At 44.0% G+C, this 25,882-nt stretch overlaps 1 protein-coding gene across 8 annotated transcripts in view; it reads right to left on the bottom strand.

Moving 5' to 3' along the window:
• Positions 1 to 25,882, bottom strand: part of DLGAP1 (DLG associated protein 1) — a 316,404-nt gene that overhangs the window by 164,187 nt on the left and 126,335 nt on the right. For all 8 annotated transcript variants that reach the window (XM_040970572.1, XM_040970575.1, XM_040970573.1 and 5 more), the window contains exons 3-4: positions 16,835 to 17,012; positions 12,340 to 12,580 (exon numbers count right to left, since the gene is read on the bottom strand). In XM_040970572.1, the coding sequence (XP_040826506.1) occupies positions 12,340 to 12,580; positions 16,835 to 17,012 (419 nt within the window). The remainder of the gene's footprint in view (positions 1 to 12,339; positions 12,581 to 16,834; positions 17,013 to 25,882) is intronic.

Raw genomic sequence — 25,882 nt, 5'->3', positions numbered from 1 at the left:
ATGTTATGATTTGCTTGGCACTACCCATCATTGCAGTTGACACCTCAGTTTTCTATTTTTGAAAGACTGCTCCTCTTTCTGAAAACACAGGTGGCCCACACCATTCTATGAGACAACGGATGTGGCAGAAGGCTTTGTTTTTCTTACCACAATTGCTTGGGGAGCTTTTCTGGCCCGAACACAGGTAAAGCTGGGAACATGCCTCTGGGAGTGGAGCTTTTGTCAGTGTAAGAATTACAAGGCAAGGATTGATGTTTTTACAGACACCATAAGCAGGTTTTATCTAGCCCGATTCCTTTGTCCTGAACTCTTTTCTTGAAAACCACCTGCATGTGTGACTTGTAAATGAACTGCCTCTGACAACAGAAAAGAAGAAAGAAAAAAATCCTGTGAAGATTTAACTTGCTACTACCGTGAGAGCTAAGGAAGGGAACAAAACATTTCTAGAATTTTTCACAAGAAAATTAGATTTCTTTCTATAAAGGAAAGACCATATGCTTAGACAAGTCAAAGCAGCATGTTTCTGGACAGCATCATCATCGTCTTTGTCTTCCATATAACTAATAGTTAATTTTTATTCTGGGCACTGTTTCTTGACACATTCTAAACCATGTATATATGTATCTAGGAGTGCATGTACAAAAACACAGTTTTGGATACTGCTTTCATATATTGTAGATATATAGCTCAATGTATAGTAACTCCTCTTTGGTCCATATTATTTATGTATTATATTATTATCAACTTTTCTAAACATAATTTTCATAGTTACCTTTATAGTCTACTCAAGTAGTATTCTATAATCTACCTTTTTTTTTCTATTGGCAGTCCGATACTCACTTCCAGCTAAGGTGGTTGAAGTTGTTCATCGTGATAGATGTTGTAAATTGTTGTTAAAGCTGTGTAGTGGCTTTTCATTGGAGGAGACGATATTCTGCCAGCCCTATTTTCAGACCAGGGATGGTTTCTCAATGAAACTGTTGAATTTATCTGGACTCTCTGCATAGTCCATGCCCGCAATGAAGGAATCATGGCTGCTTATGATCTGTACTAGTGTAACAATGTAGAGGATTTCAATGTAGGGGGAAGGTTTGGAGGAATCCCAGAGCCTATGAAACTGTGTCATAAAATGAAATAAATGTAGTTTTAAAAAATGTTCATCATGATAAATAAAGCTATAGTGAGTTTCTTTCATTTGCTATATTCACAGATGGGAAATAGAGGTTAAAAAACACACACATTTTAAAAAGATTTTGGGGAGTTCAATGTGTGGCTTGGGTTGTCTGTTATGGCTTGAATGTGTGGGAAGAGTGAGATTTTTGCTGTTTTTGAAATTTTTTGTATTTATTATACTTGAAATCCTGACCGATTGTCCATCAATCTACCTCTCTATTCATCCACTATCATCCATCCATCCATCCATCCATCCATCCATCCATCTATCCATCCCATCCATCCATCCATCCAACCACCTAGCTACTGAAATCCCCCCATCAGCTGGTTCACTCTTCAACTGCCTATAATGACCAGGGTTGGATCGGGCCAAAGTTAAGAGCTTAGAACTCAATCTGGATTTTCCATGTGCCCACTCCTATTGCTAATTTTTAGTGCAGACTCAAAACAGGAGACAGAGCACTCCCTTCTCACTTTACACAGCTTTAGAACATACCCAATATTCCTTTGGGAATGAAAAAGATGATATATTTCACAAGAAAGCTAACAAGGAGGAGAAGAAAAGCAAGCATAGGTAAGAATTTAACTTCACGTGGCTGTGACCAGGAGGAAGCACATAAGATAGAACAAATAGCTTGAGAAGAACATGACACGGAAGTCGTTAGGTATGGAAATGAACACCAACCACTCTCCTTAATATTGCCTACCACCCATTTCTAGACATTTTTTCCCTCAAATAGGAAATGACCAAACATGCCTCAGAACATATGGGGGTGAATGTAACCATCCCACTCTCTCTAAAATGAAGTGGTTTATTTTCAGGTGCATGACTGAAAAGAACTTTCTGCTTTCGTGAAGATGGGGGAGTCATCCCAAAGATCTAAAGCATTTACTGAAGAAGCCAATCTCCTGAGGAAATCTCAATTCTTCTGTCAGTCAACAAATATTCCTGGGAGAAATATTCCTGGGATTAGGATGGAGGCATGCTCCACGGGGAGCCTCTGGGAAGTGATGGGATGGGGTTAGGAGCTCATAAGGACATCTTGATGCTATCATAAGGAAAGTCCTTGCAGAAGATGAAGAATGTGTGTCTATGTCTCTCTGTCTCCTGGCTTGCCATCTGATTTTCTCTCTCATCCTCCGCCTCGCCAGCTATTTGGACTAATGTGGCTGTGAGCTTCCCAGCGTAAGCTGGAGTAAATCCTTTTCCCTTCTCTCATGTATAATAGCTAAAACAATAAAAAGCTGATGAATACAGTAGCCCCTTACAAATGCTAATGTATCCTAGGGATAAAACCTATTTAAACATTGATAGTTGGCCATATTTTTAAAGGTAATTTGGATTAGTAACTGCCTTCTGTGACTTAAATAATTAATAGGCCAACTAATACTGATAATTGGAAGAAAAGTAACAAAAGAGAAAAATTTTCTTGATGTTTGTGGAATTTATGTGCCAATAAAGTACTAGCAGATGGCAAAGAAAAGCTATCGAGTGCTAATCATTACATCATCACTTTTTTTTTTATTAAAACAAAGATACGAATATTCAAGTGCCAATTTAGTAAAATCAGGACACTATGCATTATGTTCTTAGTGTGAAATTAAAGCTGTATAGTAGCAATAAAAGCTTGCCCTGAAAACTCAACAGAAGTTCAATGGCGGGAATAACAGAAATACAGAACTTTGGGCCCTGAACGTACCACCTGGACCTAACAGTGATAACCATCAGCTTTGGAAGGTCATCCTGCTGCCAGCATTAATTACAGTCAATGTTTCCAATCGCTCTTACATTGTTTGTTTAAAGATTATGAATTGGATCAAACAACTCTGGATCATGAAGGACTTTAAATGTAGTAATTTCTACCTCTATAAAACAGTGGCTATGTCCTTTTCAAAAGTAAAAAAAGAAGAGTGTTTTCACATCATTCATTCTTTTGCAGGATCTCCCATATGACAAATATTCATAATGGGGGAGCCTGATTTTCTATCTGTGTTTCCTCAGTCATCAACTCAGAGTTGGTCACCTCCCATCTCTCCTGAAAGCTTAGCTAACCAACTCACCATACAAGAGTGAAGTGATTTGAAGGATTTTCCCCTTTAACCTAGGGGTGGAGCTCCCTGACCATTTCCATGAACCTCAAAAAAAGAAGTTGTGACTGGCTGCATGTGCAGTGGGTGTCAGCAGCATTCTTCATGCCATTTGGCTCTGTCCGACAATATGACTGGGTTGGTGCTTGGATGTCAGATCTTTCAGCTGCATGGCAGTGTCAAAGGACACTGTGTCATATGAACTTCTAAGCATTTTCCTTTCATTTTCATTTCTATATTTCCACCTTTAAGTAGATATTTCACAAACCAATATGTGACCCACACCATTTTTTCTAAAAAAAGAGGGGTATGTAGAATTTTTCTTTAATGAAAAAACTATGCACATTGAGAACAAAAAGGAACCCTTATGCCTTTGGTTTTAGAGGCACATTTGTGTCAAGTTATTTCAGAACATGCCATAGTTACTGATGGTAATGGAGACTCTAAGAGCTTGCCTTTTCACTTGCTGCTTATAATTTGGCCCAGCTGTATTTTTCTCCCCCTTTGTATGATGGAAATGATGATATCACACACATGTCACAGAGTATTCTCTAGGATTACATGAGCTTATGCAGCGGCTCATGTTGCTTGTGCTCACAGCAAGTGCTCAAAGCTTAGCTACTTGCATGACTGTTAAACCAGGAACACTGAGAGATTTCAAATCAATACCGAGGAGAGGCATTCTGATTTGTAATGTACTTGGTGTCTCCCTACTAATTCTCTCATTTGAGCCTCATAATTTTAAAGGCCACAGTGCCAAAAGCCCTTGGCAAGGGACTATTCAGCATGGGACCCTGCTTCACATTGTGAGGCATTAGAAGGGTTAACAGGCAGTTGGGAAAGGTCCCTCTAGGGATGAGGAGCCAGGCATTCCTCACTGCTGGTGGAACTTGCCATCTGCCTATTAGACGAAACACATCACGGTAAGAAAATGAAAAGATGCATAGTTAGGAAACACAGAGTGTCCCATAACCACAGGTCACCCTGTGAGAAACAAGGCTGCAGCCCCAACCAGAGCACATCACAGAGCTGGAGCTTCAAGTGCTAAGCAATTCATCAGGCAGACATACACTGCCTTATGTCATGCCGGTCACCTATATTGCTTAACTGTTACATCTCCCTGTAGGCTGATATGGTAATGTTTGTTAACTGGTGAGGAACCATGGCCACTACACAAGAGTCAGAATGAAACAAAGCAGACCCCAAAATACTGAAGCTAGGCATAAATATTGATCCATTGACATGTACTGCCTATAGGCTCCCATACCCCAATGTATAGGACCCCTCTCTTGGGGACCCCTCCTTGCAAGCAGAGGTCTGTTTCTCCATTAAATCTGTTTTCACTTGCTTTGCTCCCACACCCCTTTATTCTCCATGTGGTAATCCTTCATCTTGTGAGTCAAAGAACTGACTCTGGACCCTGGCAACAATATGGGCAAAGGTGACTTAACAGCTGTTGACAGAGCATGGCCCCTGAAAGCTTGGGCATTCTAAGAGATGATTTATCTAATACTGCTGCAAAAACATGAAAGCATATGGTATTTTTCTGATTTTAGTTCTTGTGCTGTCTGCTAAAAAATTTCACATTTCATAGTATTAGAGACGAATCGCATCTTGGTGTTCCAAAGAAGAGAGGGCAATTAGAAGTCTCTCACAGAGGTGGACATTGGTCATAAGTATTTAAGACAGAGCATGGGACACCCATATCCGAACATCTGAGGACCTGGGTTCAGAAACATCTGAATCTGCTCTCCATTCCAGCTACCTGCAGATGTGCATTTTGGCAGGCAGCAGCGATGGTTCAAGGAAGTGAGTTTGTGCCACCAACACAGGAGATGCTTCTATGTAACTGCTCAAGCTTTGACCTGTCCCCACACTGGCTTTAGCAAGAGTAAAACACCAGATGTCCCTTCTCTGGCTATCTGCCTTTCCCATAAATAAACAAATAATCTCGAAAATTATGCTCAGAATTTAACTTTTCTAGAAGTTATTACTGTCAGTTTTCTCAGACATAGACACAGATAAGTCACCTCATGAGAGCAGCCAGGGTATGCCACAGCAGTCCTATTTTTAATTATCCTTCTGAGCCTCAGAGGGTAGGAGTAAGTGAATGTCTCCTATCCACATGGAGAGCTTCAAAGAAAACCTCATTATCAGAGGGACAAGGAAGCAGGCCACACAAAGTCTGGAATATTTATTACTTGATTTTATCTTGCAGAAAAAAACAGAGGTGCTTTGTTTGAAAGGCTCCTGATTGATATCTGTCCTTGGGCCTTCTGAACCTTCCCTTCCTTGCTTAATAAGGAACTATTCATTAACTTAGTGTGGGGCAGAAAGAAGTGAGCTTTCTCTATACTCGATGAATGCTCCAGAAATGGCCATGAGGGCTGGTAAGAGAAGTAGCATTAAAATCTCGTTTTACACATGAAGAACCTGAAGTTCAAAGTTGCTTTATGATCAAGTAATAAATAATCTGCCAAGCTGGGAACCAAAGGAGTAAAGGGTTCTTTGCTGGGAGACTTTGGTTTTTTGAACCTTCATTTCCTTACACAAAAATAGGTTTGATATATTAGAAAGGCATGGCATACTTCTGTGCAGGGCACGGTGATAAACGATTTTGGCTTTGTGGGCCGCATGGTCTCTACACTAATGACTCAATTCTACTGAGAAACAGTGAAAGCAGCCACAATAGTCAAATGGGTGTTAACTGAAGGCCCACAGACCTTTACCGGCAAAGGTAGGGAGTGGTCTGGATACACCCCCGGGTGGTAGTTTGCAGAACTGGACAGGATGAAGAACAAGTTTCTTCTTCTGTTAATATTTTATGATTCAGCCTGTTTTGACAGCAATGCTATTTTCCTGGGGAAGTGATACTGATCATTCGATCTTTTGTTGATTAGGAAGTATGCAGACTACTTCAGCACTTTTTTATATCCTCCCTCCCCTTTCTTCATCCAATGCTGAATGATTCCTGTGTATAGTAGCTTCAATCTATTACCTTAAACCAAATAGGTGGAAGTTCTACTTGGTTAGGGTTTGTACGTGGGTGGAGGTGGGGAGCAGGGCATCATATTAGTGTGTATGCAGATGGTAGTTCAGTGTAGGCTCCTCACTGGGGTGACTTGTGGGGAATGAAGACCCAGTTCTGGGAAGAACTCTGTATCCTCAGATGATCAAGAGATGAAGTTCCTGGGACTGGCACTTTGGTGTAGCAAGCTAAGCCTCCTCCTTTGGCATTGGCATCCTATATGGGTGCCAGTTTGAGTCTGTTTGTTTCAAGTGTTTGGGCTCCTGCACCCACATGGGAGGGTCGGAGGAAGCTCCTGGCTCCCAACCTCAGACCAGCCCAGATCTGGCCATTGTGGGCATTTGGGAGTGAGCCAGCTGTTGCAAAATCTCTTGCTCTCTGTCTCTCCTTCTCTCTAAGTCTGTCTTTCAAATAATAATAATACAATATCTGAGAGAGAGAGAGAGAAAATTCTTTTGCTCTAACAGGCAGTGTTTGAACAAGCTTTTTAGAGCTTCCAAGGAGTGGCAGGGTGTGCGAAGTAGGGATATGGAAGAACACAGCTTATTTGAGGGAAAATGTGATCTTTCTTGTTAAAATACTAAACTGCGAATACTGCTGTACTACGGTCCCCACCACATCCAAGAAAGCACATCGCTGGCTGGCAAACACTGTGTGTCCTGTACTCGGGGCTCTTATTCTCTTTTCTGGGAGGTCAGAAGATGTAGACTAGTATATCTTCATCATCTTTTTAAAAAAATTTATTTATTTTTTATTGGAAAATCAGATTTATAGAGAGGAGATACAGAGAAAGATCTTCCATCTGCTGGTGCACTCCCTAAGCTGCTGCAATGGCCAGAGCTGAGGTGATCAGAAGCCAGGAGCCAGGAGCTTCTTCCGGGTCTCCCTCATGAGTTCAGGGTCCCAAGGCTTTTGGCTGTCCTCTAGTGCTCTGTCAGGCCACAAGCAGGGAGCTGGAAGGGAAATGGACCAGCCGGGACACAAACCTGTGCCTATATGGGATCCTGGCGAGTGCAAAAAGAGGTCAAAGTTTTCACCTGTGGGAAAGGAGCTCATTCACATAGCTATGAGCATTTACTATCTGTTCTTTTCGCAGTGTAGATTATTTTAAAAAGTAGAAAACCATTAGATAGCTTGGTTTTATTCCTCTATAACCATCTGTATTCTCAGTTTGTGTGTGTGCAGATACACACATAAAGTGAAGGCTTTCTCTTCCAGCCTTGTCCTTTATTCACAATAGTAAAATGAAATCAGACCAAAGCCCTCAAGAGCGATTCATGAGGAAAGTCAAGGAGTTGGGCCTACTTTGCCCCAGGGATCCTCTAGCTGCTTTTGACAGCCGAGCAAGGGTGAACAGAGATCTCTAAGCAAAGCAGTGCGTATCAGGACCAGAGCTTGGGAGTAATGAGCCATGACGCTTCCCTTCATGCGTGTGCTTTTTGGCTGACAGAAGAGTAGAATCTTGTGTTCTATTGGCCTATAATCCACTTCAAAGGCCCAGTTGTTTCATAAGTTTTATTTTGTTTTCAGTTGACATAGCTGTTCATGTTTACCGGCTACAGTTAATGTTTTGATACATGTTTACATGAACTTTGGGATAAATCTTAAGGGTAAGCATGTCTACCTCCAACACATATCACTTCTTTTTTGTGATGAAAATATTCAAAATTCTCTCTTCTAGTTGGAATGTGTTGCGCATTATTGCTCATTAAAGTTGCTTTACTGTGCCATATAACACAACTTATTTCTCGCATCCAGATCAAAAGAAAAGAATTAGAGGACAAATACTGCATGAGCTCATTGGGATATGGGAGAACATACCACTGGGATATGGAGCAAAAATCATTGATTCGATAACTGTGGAATAGCATGGTGATCACCAGAGGCTACACCACTGTCCAGGCATCCCATATGGGCACTGCTCCAAGTCCAGGCTGCTCCACTTCCCATCCGGCTTCCTGCTTATGGCCTGGGAAAGCAGTGCAGGATGGCCCAAAGCCTTGGGACCCTGCACCCGGGTGGGAGACTGGGAAGAGACACCAAGTTCTAACTTTGGACTGGCATATCTCTGGCCATTGTGGCCATTTAGGGAGTGAACTACAGATAGGAATTTCTCTCTCTGTGTCTCTCCTGTCTTTGCAACTTTGCCTTTCAAATAAAAATAAATGAATCTATAAGGAAAAGAAAATAGCCCAAGTGTCTGTGCTCCTACTCCCTCCCCCACCTAAACAAAGGAGTACTGATTACCAGAGCTAGGAAGGGGAGGGAAAAGGAAGTGGTGGAGAGAAGGTTGGTTCATTGGCGCAAAGTTCAACAAGTATTTGTTTAAAACACTGCATCAGGGATATTGATTAGTACGATATTTACTATAGAGAAGCAAAATAAGAAATAGGGCCATTATCCTCACAACTATGGGAACGCGAGCCTCTTTGCCTACAGCATCTGAATATTTTAGGTGAAAGCAGAAATGGGTGTCAGAAATGTCCACTTCAGAATATGAATCAAACTCCTCCCCTATGAAATAGACCAATGCCATTTTGTGCACTTGAGGATGAATTTCCTTCTTACTTCCTGCACACTTTTTATAGAACTATAGGAACTATAAGAACACTTAAGAACACTTTTTATAAAACTATAAAAACTATAAGAACACTTTTTATAAACTATCAAAGGCATTATCACATTGCAGCTTGGCAGTAGTCTCATTAGGCAAAAAACACTTTATCATGATCATCAATAGACACACACCCAGAAAGATACAAGACAGCTGCTTCTATATATGGAAAAATAAAGTCAAATGGGTAGGCATTGTGGGAGAGCAAATTAAATCACTGCTTACTGAGTGCCTGGGATTAAGTCCCAACCCCTTCCCATCCTGCTTCCTGCCAGCAGATACCCTGGAAGAGAACAGGTGCTGGGTCAAGTACTTGAGTCCCTACCACTCATGTGAGAGACCCAAATGGAATTCCAGGCTCCTGGCTTTGGCTTGGTCCAGTCTTGATACAAAGCCAGTGGCTTCCTCCGGGTCTCCCATGCAGGTGCAGGGTCCCAAGGTTTTGGGTCATCCCCTACTGCTTTCCCAGGCCATAAGCATGGAGCTAGAAGGGAGGTGGAACAGCTGGGACATGAACTAGTGCCCATATGGGATGCCTGGCATTTGCAAGATGACAGTTGACCCATCATGTCAGGTCCTAAAATGAGGTGTGGTTTTTTTTTTTGTTTTTGTTTTGTTTTTTTAGACAAAGGCAAGTTCAGGAAAGATGGAGTCTGTTTTAAGAATTCAAGAATAATGAGCTAGGCAAAGAAGTAAAAGGAGAAATCCACATGAAATCCCACTAAACCTGATATACATTTGACCTGTGCACATGAGGAAAATCATTAGAATCAGAAAAGAATCATTTCCCAATCTCTAAAGATGAGCATATTGTTTCAAAAATTAGTGAGGTACTACCAAAAAACCCGATTTTCTGTATTTCCTGTAGAAAACTCTATTTTATTCAATGTATGCAGTAAACAAATATAAGAAGGAAATAAGCATACTGCTGAGATCATGGGGAAAGAAAATAGAAAAGGACTAAGACAGGGAGAGAGAAGAATCATATGGGAGTAGAGCGGAAGGACAGAAACTAACAGACACTATGTCATAAAAGAGCGCATGTTTAAGAAGAGAGAACTTATCTGAGGTGCTATTGCAATTCTTAACATTGTACTCATAACTGCCCAACAGACTTAAAACCTACTCTAATGGTGCAGTACTGGTTTCTTTTCCCATGATGGCAAACATCCTATTTTGTAGTGCTTGTTTTGATGATTAAGGGAGATGCAAACCCCTGCCTTGTGCGAGAACTCATCATGTGATGCTTGACTCTTCACAGAGGAAAGTCGTAGCTTCCTGACCCTGAATCCCTGCAGAGCTTCCAGGCCTGACGTCACCTCCTTCTCGCCCACAGACAGAGGCAGGCAGAAATGGTCCAGCACTTTACATAAGACTCAAGGGGCCCCAAAAGCATTAGCTCTAATCACCACTGGCACTTGCCATTCATTCACTTCCCTCTGTTTCGGGTGTTCTACCACACAGGGCCTCACACTGGGCTTCAGTTCAGACTCTAAATGCAACAACGTAGGGCATCGGCCCAGGTTCCTATTCACCTCCTCCGTAGGTTCATTGGATTTTAGCAAAGACCATTAACACCATAACATACTTAGGCAATCTAAATATCTTCCATATGGTATCTGGAATACTTACACTATAAAAATGATTCACTATTTATTTACCCAAAATTGCAATTTGTTGGATGACCCAGATTTTATTAGGCAACCCTATTGTTTCAACTCTAGCAGCCTCCAGAGTATATGGAAAAGGCCTTAGAAAGTCAGACCTGTGGGTGTTTGGAGTTGAAAGTCATGGAACAAGAACTGTTGGAGACAGCTCAAGCCAACTGCCTCTTACTGTCAAAACCAAAAAATCCTGTGAGCAGTAAGCAGGGGAAAGCACCTGGAGTCTCTCCCCACTTCATCCACCTGCTGCTCCCTGATAGGGAAGGAGTGAGCCAACTGTAATTTTTCTTTTGCGAGTGCCTTTGGTATTTCTGGGCAAGGGTCAGCTTTTTGTGTATTTAAGGAGAGACTTCAGCCAGCAGGCAATGAGATTATTACAGAGAGGAATGGACTGGACACTGCAGAAGGGTTGTGTATGGGGTAAAGGGTTGACAATGGCAAACACCAAAAGACACAGCAATATGCCAGAAGCACAGGGCAGACCTCCAAAATTACATACGAATGCAAACACACATGAAATGCTTTTTTTTTTCAGCCTCTTCACACATTAATTACTTAACCTCTTCTTTGGCTTTCTTGGAGAGCAGCCTAGTGAGGCAGAGCCTGCGGCCTACGCTTTGGTCTGAAGGTGGCAGCCTGGGTAGGTTTGAGTGACTAAGCTTGTGCTCAGCCATGGAGCCAACGTGGCCTCAGGAAGTATTGCTTTTCTAAGCGTCAGATCTCGCTTGGCGGTGGCCAGCGATGAGCTCTTGGTAAACATCTAAGCATTTTAAAAGAATCCATACTTCAGTGCCTATTAATTACTTAATTCAGGTTTCAGGATCTATCAGCTCTTGAAATGCAATAATTCCAGACTGAACAATACTTTTCTGGTATTTGATGTGCATAGAATTAGCACTGAATAATGTCGATCTAGGCTTTCTTTCTAGTGTAATCATCGTTATTCTTAAGCTCTTGGTTTTTGATGTTTTGACTTTCTTGCATACATATTGAAGTTATTCTGAATTCAGCCATAAAGCTAAGCCTAGTTTAACATGGCAGAATTTTCTTCTTGGAACCCAAATGTTATATATGTAGTAATACCTAACCTAAGGCTGTATTACTTAGGTTCCAGAGTCACAGAAACTAGTTAAGCAATTCTGTGTGTAAATGTGCTGATAAAACACAGTGCATCCACATACGCCTAAACACAATTTAGAGGGAAAAAGAGGTGCTCTTTGTGCCTAATAGGAAGTCTTAAAATCACAAATAAATCTGATTTGGTTTAGTAAGAAAACTCACAAAATGTTTGATATTACTATGTCATATACTTCTTCCTATTTTTTCACGATGATATTTCAGTTCTTTTGGAAAAGTCATTTTCCAGTAATTAAGGCAGTAATTAAAATCAGCCTTGCAGTTCTGTGATGCACATAATTCGGGGTGTCTGGTTCATTTAGGGGCATACCTTAGGGGACAGCGGGTAATTACTGAGAACGAGGGGGTGGGTTGAGCTCAGGGCGTGGGCCCGTAGGCTGCCGGGTGGGAATCTTGCCAGGCACGTGCCTCATGGCGCTACAGTTTTTTCCCTTGGCGATTTCCCAGATGGAGATGGGGAGGGGAAGGGAGGAGGCAGGTGGACCAAAGCGGTCAGAGGGGCCACTAGAGGCAGGCAGGTGGCAAAGTCGTTGCCTGGGGGAAGGGGCGGCTTTCTGTCCCGGGCTGCCCTGGCGTGTGAGGACAGCAAGGGCGCCAGCCTCCCGGGCCCCGGGCGCCGAGGCCGGCTCACTCACCCGTGCTGCTCTGGATGGTGCGCACGGTGGTGGTGGTGCGCGGCGGGGACGACGACCTCAGCGACACGCACTCGTCGTCCTGGGAGCAGCCCTTCTCGATGGCGCGCACGTAGCTGTGGCTCCGCATGCGAAAGCAGCCGGGCACCGGCAGGTCCAGTGCTTCCACGGCCTGAGACTCCAGCTCGCTGAACACAGACTCGCACACGGACTCGAACTGCCCGTTCACTTCCATCTCGCTCACCTGCGGGCAGACACACGGGCCGTAAACGCTTGCACTAGGTTCTCCACCTACTGCCACATCCACCTCTCCCTTCAATCTTTCCCCATCTTCAACCCCCCCAGGAGAAGAGGCAGCGACTGGATACGATGCCCTCAAAGGCATTTTATTCTCTGATGTCACAGATTATAACAGAGCGGTATCCTGCTAATGAGACCATATCATCCTTTACAATTCAAAAAACTTAGAAGGCAAGCAAGCGTGGGCTGGCAGTCTTACCGCCAACACTAGCTGAGGTGACGGTTCCTATAAAGGCGAGCTTGGAGAACAGTGTTACTGGCCGTGCTCAGAGCCCACACGCAACTTTTTTTTTTTTTAAAGCACAAACATTTCAGAAACTTTAACTTTTTATTGTGGTTTTTGAAGTGCCTAACTCATCGAGAACTTCAGTGTTGACTGAAGCTGAGGTGCAGAGCATGGCCCTGTGTCCTGTTGTTCCAGGCAAGATGCTCATACAGCCACAGTAACTCCGGGTATGTAAAAATCTTGAAAAGCACCCTCAAGGTTGGTACTACTTACAAGGTTTTTTGTTTGTTGCTTTGTAACAGTGTTTTTTTAAAAAAAGATTTATCTATTGTTATTGGAAAGGTAGACACACACACAAAGGAGGAGAGAATGAGAGCAGGAGCTTCCATCCACTGGTTTACTCCACATGTGGCCACAATGGCCAGAGCTGAGCTGACCCGAAGCCAGGAGCCAGGAGCCTCTTTTGGGTCTCCCATATGGGTACAGGATCCTAAGGCCTAGGGCCATCTTCCACTGCTTTCCCAGAACACAAGCAGGGAGCTGGATGGGAAGTGGAGCAGCCCGGACATGAACTGGCACCCATATGTGATTCCGGGCAGGCAAAGTTGCATTGAGTTAGCTGCTAGACCACCGCACCAGGCCCAACAGGGTTTCACTTTTCTTTACAAAGAGCTGCTATGGGCTACAAATTGCTTAATAGTGCATTTAAAAAATGAGATTTTTTGAGAAATTGGTTTGTATCGGCACATATTTATATTCACACACATCTGTATGTAACGTACATCCCCTGTATACTCAACTGAAGGAGAAACAGAACCGATTAGAAGCTTTGCTCAGCTGCTCACTTTGTAGCTGACTTAATAGAGCTTTAGGAGCAGTTTCATCTTTCGGAACTTCTTACCTCTTTTTCATGAAACCCAATTCATGATTAATGAAGAATTTAACAGATTAAACTGTGATTAGAACACAGACCAAATTATTATAATTTTGACAGTCTTCTCATTTAGTGTTATTTGAAGATGCCATGTAGTAATTGATTCCCTTTGGAAAGCTTTTGATAAGGACGGCTGGTTCCTTAAGGCATGTAATGGGAGGCAAGCACGCTTTTCTCCTTCATGAGCGGTGTTTCCAGTTCAAAAATAGTATTTCCAGGCCCTTCAGCTAAGCTGATACCAAATGCCTGCACATTTTAGGGCTAACAATTATATGTGCCCATATTAAAATGGCCTGCATCCATACACTGCCATGTTTATTAGAAATATATAGATGTATGTTTGGAAGTAAAGGGATGTGGTTCCTGCAACTGATTATCAAATGCAGTGAGGGAGAAAGTGCCAAAATTCTAACAGCCAATACATCCGAATTGGGGTAAGGATATATGGTTCTTTGTAGTATATGTGTGACTTTTCCAAATTTGACGTGAATTCAAAGTAAAAGGTTAGGTTAGGCGAACTATATAGTAAATATACATATATGTGTATATGTATGTATATATATGCATGTGTCCATATATCATTCAGTTCACTAAAATTTATTTATTTCTGGATAATAGCAGATTTCTATACTTATTTGTAAGGCAGGGAGGAGAGGGAGAGAGAGAGAGAGAGGTCTTCCACCTGCTGGTTCACTCCCCACAGTTCCACACTATCTGGGGCTGGGACAGGCTCAAACCAGGACCTAGGAATTCCAGCCCAGCTCTGCCACATGCATGGCACGATTCACCTATATGAGCCATTCCCTGCTGCCTCCAGACTGCACATCAGCAGGAAGCTAGAACGGAAGAGGAGGTGTGATTCACCTAATATGGCGTGTGGCTATTCCAAGCTTCAATGTAACTGCTGCACCAAATGCCAGCCCCTAAATGTGTAATTTTTAATAAGTTTCCCTTTCACATCCTTTCCACTGTATTATACAGATTTCAAATCCATATGAAGAAGCACACACACACACACACACACACACACACACACACACACACACACAATCACAATACGCCAAACCTCCCTGAGACCACCACTGAGACCCACAGACAACTTTCACAGGCCACTCAGGAACCCTCCACGTGCCCCATCTTAGGAAGTTTCAGCCTCTCTCAGCAAGCAGTGACTGCCCTGAGCTTCACTGGAAACTTGTTTGCAAGACTTTAATTTTTTTAATTCAACTGTTTTTATCTCTGGGCCCAATGCATTCAATAGCTTAATCTTACTCATTGGAAAAAAAAAATCTCTGAGACATGTTTTAACTCACCTTTCACATACTGCTTCTGTTTTGTTTGTTATGGATTAATTAATTAATAGTCCAAGGGCTTTATTAGTCAGAGGGGAGTCTGACAGACTACTCCCTGGCAGGAGATGGCCCAGGGTGACTAGATGAAGGAAATGGCCACCAGTGGCCATGGTATGGCACTGGTTTTTATCCATCTTAGCTGGAGGGGATGGCAGAAGGCAGCACCCCCCCAGCCTACCATCCTAACTGCCACCGTCATCACCACCTCAAACACCATCATCACCATCATCTGCAGCACCATTCACCACCACTGTCACCATCACCATTAGCACTTGCACCTTTGCCAATCACTACCACTCACAGCAAAAATATCACCATCACCACTGCCTCAACCACCACCAGCATCACCACCATCACTTTCATAACTGTCACCACCAGCACCACCCCATCCCCAAGAGCTTCTCACCTTGCCAATCACAGTGTCTTCTGAACTAGCCCCTACCTTCTCATTCCCTTAAATCTCTCCTACACTTACCACCACATTAATGGTCTTATATGAAAACTCTGATCAGATCCTTTGCTTGTTTGAAAGTTGAAGTTGTATTAATCTTCACCTAATCTCATTAACAAATAAAGTCTAGTTCCTGGGTTTGGCAAGTAAGGCCATGTGCAGGTGTTCTTGGGATCTCGCAATGTAACCTGTACAACTATGCCAGCCACACTAGAGCATCCGTCATTCCTTGACTATACTATGGGCTAGCTTATTACAAAGTCTACATCAAATATTACTTTGTTCAAATCCCTTGGAGTATTTGTTAGGCATCATTTCCAGTAGCATTTTCCTTAGAATCCTGGCTACTTAACATTGTGTTGTCCGTAACTCTGGGATGCTGTCGATGATTTTATGACTACAAAGCCTCCTTTAGCGTTTTGTTCCTTACATATTACAAGTGTTTTTAAGGACTAGTTTTATGAAAATATAAAGCCCTGGCACAGTGCCTGACCCACTAAGTTCCCAACAGTCTTTAGGACCTGTGAATATACTTGTATTCTATTAGACACTGTCTTGCTTTGGCCAATGACATGTATCTTCAATTTCTATTCTTTAAGCATCTCTTTCAAAAAATGATTTTATTTTTATCAGAAAGGCAGATGTAAAGAGAGAAGGAGAGACAGAGAGAAAGATCTTAGATCCACTGTGTCACTCCACAAGTGGCCACAATGGCCAGATCTGAGCCAGTATGAAGCCAGGAGCCAGGAGCCTCTTCCAGGTCTCCCATGTGGGTGCAGGGTCCCAAGGCCTTGGGCCATCCTAGACTGTTCTCCTAGGACACAAGCAGGGGGTTGGATGTGGAGTGGAGCAGCTGGGACATGAACCAGAGCTCCTATGGAATCCCAGTAGATGCAAGGTGAGGATTTAGCCACTAGGCTACTGTGCAGGGCCTTCTTTTAAGCATCTTACAACAAAGCCTCAGCAACTCCTTCTTGGTAAATTTGCCAGTGCTGTCTGACTACTGATGAGTTTTTCTGAGGAACCTTGCATTGTGATAGCAGATGGGGATATCAGACAGGTGATGTCAGATCCTTGTGCTGGGCACACGTGGCATGCTCTTTGTGGTATTTGACCAGAATTGCCATCTGATCCATCAGTGGTCTTGAGTGAGCATTCATCCCTCCCCACTTGAAGCCTTCTCCATGACCATCAATCTCCCCATGGTTAGTGGCTCACGGCCAGATGGTGCTCACCTGGCTGATGGTGCTCATGGCTCGCATGTAGCTCTCATTCCGGGAGCGGAACTTTGGTGATGTGAGCAAGCCTGCTGGGTCCAGGCTATCCAGGCTCCGGTTGATAGAGACTTCACTCACTGCCCTCAGGTAGCTGTGACTCCGGATCTGGAGTTTTGGAGAGTGTTCATTGGAGATTCTGGAAGAGAACAATGGAAGAGGTGCACTCAGTCATATTCCACAATGTAGGTGTGTCACTTGTGTGCTTGCCCAAAATACCAGAACAAATGACACAGATGCCCTCCTATGATTGCAAAACTCCATGACAGGGTCTCAGAGAAATGGTTTATAACAGGAAATCAACATCTGCTGACAATAGATTGAATGTTGTGAACAAAACTTAAATTGCAACCTAAAAAAATGCACATTTGCCTGAATCTTGACATGCAGAGAAAAGTGTCCACCTACCTGGTGTATTTTGGATGAATTATAAAATGTACTGTAAAGTTGGAAAGGTTGGAAATGCCCCTTTTAAGAATCCAAGCTATACAGAAGTGCCCAAAGCCAAAGAGAGTCTCTCACTGTCCCCATTTCTCATCTCCAGATTTGTACATGCATCGAGGAGCCACTCACAGCAGTCTGACGTATAGTCTTCCTCACTGTTCTTGCACATATACAACAATTTATCATCAGTAGCTTAAAAGTTTTTATTTTTAATATTGGTTACATAGTTAAGAGGGATGGATGCCCATGTGGGCCTCTAATTAAAGTGGACAGAGGTGGGCAGGGTCAGCTATGAAGGAAAGTGGGTGGAACAACGGCAACGGTTCAGTCTTTTTTTTTTTTAATTCCTGAGACCACAAGGAGGAGGAGGAGAGGGCTGCTCCTTGTTGCCAAATTACGTCAGCACCTGGGGGTGGGGGACAGTCCTTTGAGGATACCTTAGAGTATCCTATGCGGGGATGTGTGTTCCAAGGGTGTTACTTGAATGGTTTTGATAACTCTAAGATGTTGTTGGTTTCACTGCTCCAGGGTTCAGAAAATCTTTCCAAGGTCTACTCATTGACAAAGTCTGCCTTAGTGCATCCACAGATTCAGGAACCTGCTGTACAGCTTGGCCAGGAAAATTGTCCAGTCTGTTCTGCTTTCTATCCTGCTGGCTTAGATGAGCTGCCATCATGTCCCCACTGTGCACCTGGACATGCTGTCCACTGCACAGGCATCAGCAACTGAGGAGGCCCAGACCTAAAACATATACTCCAAGGTTGGACTACACTTCCTGTGATTCTCCCCATGACCAGGGTTGAGACAGTCCTGTTGGTGAGTCCCCCAAGAAACCTTACTGCTAGCCAGTACTGGGTCAGGTGTGGTCTGTCACCTGCTCCAGCCAACACACATACTGGCGAATGTAGCTTGGTCAGTTCCACCTCATCTCCATACCTCACATGAACTGACAGGTGCAATGGCACAGCCAATCCAGTCCTTCACGGTCTTCATGCACACCAGTGGATGCTGTGGCCTAGTCAGGGTGACCCCCAGTAACTCCCACTAGATATGTTCCCAGACCTGGTTTTTATACGTACCATCCTCTGCCCAATCCAGCCCAGCCTACATCTCATCTGGCTGTCATGCACACTCATGGGTGCTGTGGCTTACTTTAGCCTGATCCAGCCCCAAACCCAGCACTCATGTAAGCTGACAGGTGCTACCAGCTTGTCCATTCTGGCCCATCTCCAGTTCTGGTTCTTGTGCTTACCAGTGATAGGTGCAGCCTAGCAGGGGGAGTGCCCACAGTTCCCTTGCCAGGCATGTTCCCTGGCAATTGGATCTTGTACCTGCCATGAGGTACTGTAGTCAAGCCTGATATGACTTGCACCCAGTCCTGGCACTTGCCAGCATGTGGGGCTCAGGGGCTGTGGTCAAGCTAGGCTGGCATACACCTAATCTGGTTCTCACGCACAACAGTGAGTGCAGCAGCCTAGCCCAGTCTGGCCCACCCCCAGACCAGCAGCCCAGTAAGGGAGTCCCTACTTCTAGTCCCCGGTCTTGTGAGTGCCAGCAGGTGCTGTGGCCCAGTCTGAGACAGTCGCATTAGTCAGCAGGTGCTACAGACTGGTTTAGTCCTGCCTGCCTCCAGTTCCAGGTCTCACCAGCAGGTGCAGCAGCCTAGCCCATCCTGACCCACTTCCAGTACCAGCCCTCATGCAAACTGGCTGGTATTGTGGTCCAACCAGGCCTAGCTTGCCTTCTGTCCTGGTTCTTCCTCATGCTGGTAATGAGCTGTGGACTGACTCTGCCTGGCCCAGCTTCAACCTTGGCTAACACATGTGTCAATGGGTGCTGCAGCCTATCATGGTCTAGCCTGTTCCGCAGGATCCCCTTCCAGGTCTGTTCCCAACCCCAGATCCCATACGTGCCATAGGGTGCAGTTGCCCAGACTGACGTGGCTGGCCCCTAGTCCCGGCACTCACCAGTTCTGGCATTGCAGCCTGTCCTGACTGGACACTCATTCTAGCTCTCACTGATGGGTGCTACAGCCTAACAGCCTGGTCCATCCCGAGACTTGACTCTCATGTTACCCAGAGGGTCCTAGGGCCTAGCTTGGCCTGTGTCACACTAATACTGGCTCATGTGAGCAACAGCAGATTCTGAAGCCCAGCAGAGATTGGCCTGTCCCGAGACTCAGCCCACATACATGCTGATGGGTGCTGCAGCCTTACCCAGCCTGGCTCATCCACAGTCCTAGCTCTTTCACTTACTAGTCGGAGCTGTGGCCTAGCAGGGCAATCCCCCGTATTCCCCTAACTAGGCCCATTCTCAGGTCCAGGTCTTGTGTGTGTGTAGGTGGGTGCCTCTGTCCATCCTGGCATGGCCAACTCACAGTCTCAGCTTTTACTGATATATGTTGCAGCTCAGTCCAGCCAGGCATGGCCCACACTCTGCTCTGGCTCTGTGTGTGTGTGTGTGCCAGTGAGTGTTAAGGTCTGACCCACCAGCCTGTCCCCAGACGTGGTCCACACAAAAGCTGAGGTGTACTGCAGCATTGCCTGGCCTGGCCCATCCCCAGCCTTGGCTCCCATCCGCTCCTGAGGGAGTTGTGAACTAGCAGGGGAGTTCCCCAAGTTCCCCTACCAAGCCTGCTCCTGGATCTCATGCATGCCAGTAGGGGCAGTGGCCCTGCCTGGCACAGTCTACCCTCAGTCCTAACCCTGTCATGTACCAGTGGGTACTGTAGCCTGGCCCCAGTTGGCATTTTCCCAGCTTCAGTCTCCACAAGTGTCCGGTTGGTTCCTGTCAGATGAGTTCCGTGGTCCAGCCTGGCTTGGCTTTTTTCCAGCCTTCAGCACTCTAGTAAACTAGCAGGTGCTATAGTCTCATAGAGGCAAGTGCACAATTCTCTTACCGAATCTGCCCCTATATCTGCTGCACCTGCTGGTGAGACCATTCTGATGGGTGTTATGATCCAGCCTGACATTGCCCACTCCCTGCTCCAACACTCTTGAGTGAGTATTAGGAGCCAGCCCAGCCAGGCATGCTCCCTGGCCCAGCTTTTGCATGCACTAATGGGTGGCAGACGATGCTATCTAGCCTTGCCCAGATCTCCCATGTGGCTAGGTGTCTTGGCCTGACCCAGACATGTCCTCTAGTTTCCCCCTCTGAAACACTCCATCTCAGCGGCTTGCCTACCTGGGAGTGCAGTGGCCTGGTCCATGGAAGACCCCAGAAATCATTACTCCGCTCTCAAACATGCCCTCAGCCACTCCCACTCCATCAGGTTCCCAGACTCCCTTCCCCTGGGCAATCTGCGGCCTCTCCCACCTGGGGGTTGGAGTGGTGGTGTCTAGGCCTGGAGTTCCCCACCTTCCCCACTTATCTTAAAAACAAAAAGAATAAGTAATTATGCTGGCACACTGGCATGGTTAACACAAATTTGGCATGTATCAGGCCCAGAATGCCTGCCAGCTACTGGCTACTTTGCTCCCAGCAGTGGGACACTTGTCTGGGTACAAGGCAACTTAGAGAGTGACCTACAGCTGGGATAGTAATTTCTAAAGTTTGTTTTCACAGAAGAATCAGGGTGATTTATCTCCCCCTTTAAAAAACATTTCTGTAAGTTTTGGTGCAATGTCGCTTGTGATGAAAAGAAGCATAAAGTTTCCAGGAGGAAAATGCATGGCCAGCAATAGTGTCCTTATTTCTCATGATTCCGTAGGTCGTGGCCAATACAGTTAGAAAAGAAATAGGGAATGTCAGTGTGGTAAAGGAAGTGATAAAGCTTGCGCGTTTATAGAGTAAATAATTACCTATGAAACTGAAAAGCACCAAGTGAAAAATACATTGAAAGTAATGAGAGAGCCTCAAGGTTGGTATACACAGGTAAAATACAGACATTAATCTATTTACCGTGTAAGGCAGGCAGCAGAGAGGGAATCTTTTATCTGCTGGTTTGTTCTCCAAATGGCTGCATCAGCCAGGTCTAGGCCAGGTGGGAATCCGAAGCCAAGAATTCCATCTGTGTCTTCCACGGGGTGGTTGGGCCTAGGCACTTGGTTCATATACACTGCCTTTCCAGGCACATTATCAGGAAGCTGAGTAGCTGGGAGTTGAAACCTCCAATATAGGAGGCCATTGTTGCAGCCTTAGTTTAACCAGCTATGCCACAGTACTGGTCCAAGCAAGAAGATATCTTCATTTAAAATCAAATTCAAAGTGGTAAATGTAAATAGTATAAATATGTATATGCTGTATTTAATAAAATATTTATACTTTTTCTAAATTAATTTTTGTGCTTTGTGCAATTGCAACAAAAGTCCCTATATACTTTTTAAAGACAAATGCTTATTTTAAAAACTAAAGCTTACTTGGGATTCCCATGATTCACAATAGTAAGCTGCTATAAACAATGACTGGATTTCCATATGAGGGTTGTTTACAGTGGGCAAAAGCTGGAGGAGGTGAGCCCATCAGCGCGGCTGCAGCACTGCCATAACCCAACAGCAGGTGGCAGTAGTTCTTGAGAAGGGCAGAGACTTCAGCACGCACTGGCAAGTTTGATGTGGAAGGCGAACAGGAAGATGGGGGAGGATAAAGAACAGCAAAAAAGAAGAGCAATTGAAAACTGAGGGGCCGGGGATGCCTTTCATCAGATCTCAACTAAACTGTGCAGTGACAAGGATGAAAGCAGTGTGGTGAGAGTGAAGGGATGGATAAACCAGTGGGACAAATGAGAACAACATAAAAGGAACGTGAATTGCGTCACGTCGCAAAGACGGACAGTTCAAGTGAGCGCGGGAAAAGATCGCCATTTAATAATGGAGTTGGACGAGCTGTGCACCCATTTGGGGAAAAACTGCATACCACTACTCATGTAAGTTTAAAATAATATTTAAAACATGCAAAATGCTCTAGAATGATAGATTTTACAGCATTTATTTCTGTATCTAAAATAACTTGCTCTCTTTCATCTCTCTGCTTCTCTGTCACTCTTTCCCTTTGCTTCCCAAAATAAAAGATCTGGGCAGAGTTAAGGAGAGAAAGTCGGAACTCAGATATGGTAGCTGCAGTTTTGAATACTTGACTCCCAATATAGCATCACATTATTTCACAGAAAATCAGCAAGGATCCCGCACACCCGAACAACTCCACCAGCCAAGCAGGCCCAGGCGACCTGCGGAGAACACTCCTCTGAAGACAATGAGGAAACACACATTTACTTTTCTCATGTACACACGGAGCGTTTCTAGCACAGACCCCATACTAGGCTGTAAAACAAGGTCTGAATAAATTTAAGAGGCCTGAAGTTACATAAAGCATGTCCTCTAACCATAAAAGATCTAAATTGGAAGTCAATAACAGCAGGGAATTTTGGAACCCCATGATTTGAAAATTAAATGATCCATTTATATAAAACCCATGGTTTTTTTTTACAAAGAAATTAAGAATTGCTCAAATAAATGAACGCAGAGAAAAATCCATTTTAAAGTTACAAGGGAAATTAGAAAGTACTGTGAAGTGAACAAAGATGAAAACCTAATATATCAAAATTTATGACATGTAATGAAAGCAACTGAAAACTGCGAAGTTAATAGCTTTAAAAACTTACATAGTAACAAAAGGGAAATGTTCTGAAATCAATAATCTATGCTTTTAGGGTAAGCACTGTGGTGCTGAGTAAGATCCTGCCTGGGGTGCCAGCTTCCCACATGGGTGTGCCTGACCGGAGTCCTGGCTCCTCGGTTCTTCTCATCCAACTTCTGTTAAGGTTTCTACGAGGAACAAACGATGGCCCAAGTGTGTGGGTCCCCTTCACACATGAAGGAGACATACTGAAGTGTCGAGATGCTTAGTTTTGACCTGGCTCAGCTCTTGCCATTTGATGGAGCAAATCAGAAGTTCTCTCTCTGTTTTTCTCTCCTTCCCATTCTATCACTCTGCTGTTCATATAAGTAAATAAATCTAAAAACACCTAAGCTATCACCTTAACAGTTTTGAAAAAGAAGAGCAATTTAAATACACGCAGTGCAAGTGGAAGGACAAATACAATAGCTATAAATAATGAAGAATGAAACAGAAAAAAAGTTCCTGAGTAAAAGTTAGTTCTTTGACAAAACTCAACGCTTGAGCTAAAAGAAAAAATGATTGATATTAAGAATAAAAGGGGAAACAGTATGACTTGTGTTTGAAATTAAAAGCACTACAAGAGAATACTAAATTAAAAATCCTAGGCAAAATGGATTCATTTCTAGCAAAGCAAAATTACCAAAACAGACTCAGTGAATACAAAATCAGAGAAGGCTAAGAGTTCTAAACCATACCAAAGCATCTTTCCATAAAGTGAAATCTGGGTCCAGATGATTTCTGGTGGAAATGCATCAAACATTTTAAATAATATGAGTATACAAAATGCTTTTCAGAAAACAGGGAAAGAAGAGATACTTCCAGGCCCAATTCACAGAGCTAGTGAATTGCACTCTGTTGCCAAGAACAAAGACAGTCAAGGAAAGAGGACCACAGACAGATAATCTTCAGTAATCTAGGACAAAACTCAACAAAGCAGTTACTAAACTCAATCTAACAACACACAGCAGAGATTACACATTATGATCAACTCTTACTTATTTCCGAAATAAAGGGCTGATTTAGCAACTAAAATCAATGAATGGAATAAAGATCAAAACCACAGGGTTCTTTCACTACGCGTAGACAAAATATTTGACAAAGCCCCATAACCATTCTTGTTATAGACCTTGGATAAATGTGAAATAAAGGGGAATTTCTGTGGTTATTAATCTGATAAATGTCATCCACCATTGCCCAATAGGTAATAATGGAAGACCAAGGTATTATCTGCAAGGCTGAGTGAGGCAAGGGTGACTGTTCCCACCACTTTATTGTAACATCATTACTGGAATAAAAGTCTACGCAGGATACACCTGTCTGTCAAAGACCAACCAATAAGAATCTGGACAGTGGATATTACATCTTGGCCTTGTTAAAGATTTGAATGGTTTTGGGGAAAGGATAGAAACAGGCTTCAGGCTTCTATAATGTAAACGAGAGCTCTGATTTCTATGGTGCTGTAGCAGAGATGGCTGGCACTTAGAGTAATTCTCCTGGTGACATCTAGCATCCCCTGAACAGCAAGTATTTGCAAAACAGAGCGGGACGGCAGGTGCCTAACTTTCCTTCCTTTGCTCCAGATACTTGCAGTGCCAGCCACGTAGAGTTGCTTTTAAAATTGTACTCCTTGGCCCGGGCGGGCAGTGGCGCAAGTGGTTAAGGTCCTCGCCTTGCACGCCCGGGATCGCATATGGGCGCCAGTTCTATCCCGGCAGCCCTGCTTCCCATCCTGCTCCCTGCCTGTGGCCCGGGAAAGCAGTCGAGGACGGCCCAAAGCTTTGGGACCCTGCACCCATGTGGCAGACCCGGAAGAGGCTCCTGGCTTTGGACCGGCATAGTATCAGCTGTTGCGCTCACTTGGGGAGTGAATCATTGGACGGAAGATCTTCCTCTCTGTCTCTCCTCTCTGTATATCCGCCTTTCCAATAAAAAAATAATAAAAATAAATCTTTAAAAAAAAATTGTACTCCTTTTTGGGCCCTCTTTGCTCATTTTCCTGTTTCTTAGGAGTCTGGCTTCACAAAAGGGTTGATTCCATCACCCATCAATCGCAAAGAAGAACACAGGTTCTGACAAATCTCCAAAGCTTAAGATGACAAATGAAGGAAGTAGCTCCTATACATCCCTGCTGTATTCTTCAATGGTCTTCCTTCATACATATTTAACATCGGAGTGTCGGTAGGGGTCAATTTTAGCATTAGTTCTGGGATACAAAGCAGTTGTCAAATGTTGTAGAACCTTGCTTTCCCCTGGGAGCCCAGGGTTCAGGTTGAGGCGAAAGGGAATCGAGGGACGAATTCTGCAGACTTATTTGTGCTGAACTTTTTCATTTACTTTGTGAACTTTGCAGAAGAGAAAGTGATTCATTTGTTTGGGATTTCTTTACAATTTTTTCTTGTTCATTTTCATTTTGTTGAAAGGTAGACAGGGAGATGGGCGCAAATGGACATAGTGAGACCTACCATCTACTGATACCCTCCTGAAATGCCCACAACCACCAAGGCTGGATCAGGCCCAAAGCAGAAGCTTGGAACTTGTTCCAGGTTTCCTACTTGAGTCACAGAGGCCTAAACATCAGCTTCTGGCTCCCAGAGTGTGCATTTGCCGAAAATTGGTTTGGAAATGAAGCCAGGTACCCAGGGCTCCAACCAGGCACTCTGGTAAGGGTTGGTGTCCCAAGTGGTATTTCAACAGTATGTCAGGTGCTGCTGCTGCTGCTGCTGGGCAGTTTCTGACTGTTCAGCTAGGGACAACGTGAGACACCATAGTCCCACTCTGTTCAAAGCCATGTGCTGGAAGCTGGGACAGTCCATGTCAGTTACAGAGTGGGTCCTGTGCCAAATGACTGTTCAGTCCTTTCCCTGCTAATGTGCCAGGCATACAAGTTGCCAACATTAAATACTGTTTGCCAGTGTGTCAAATATGATTTTCATCCATCATTTTTAGGTT

The sequence above is a fragment of the Ochotona curzoniae genome, unplaced genomic scaffold, assembly GCF_017591425.1.
Source record: "Ochotona curzoniae isolate NIBS_2020 unplaced genomic scaffold, NIBS_Ocur_1.0 scaffold_4812, whole genome shotgun sequence".
Taxonomy (NCBI): domain Eukaryota; kingdom Metazoa; phylum Chordata; class Mammalia; order Lagomorpha; family Ochotonidae; genus Ochotona; species Ochotona curzoniae.
Note: the sequence above shows the minus strand (reverse complement) of the source record. Positions and strands in the feature narration are given on the sequence as shown.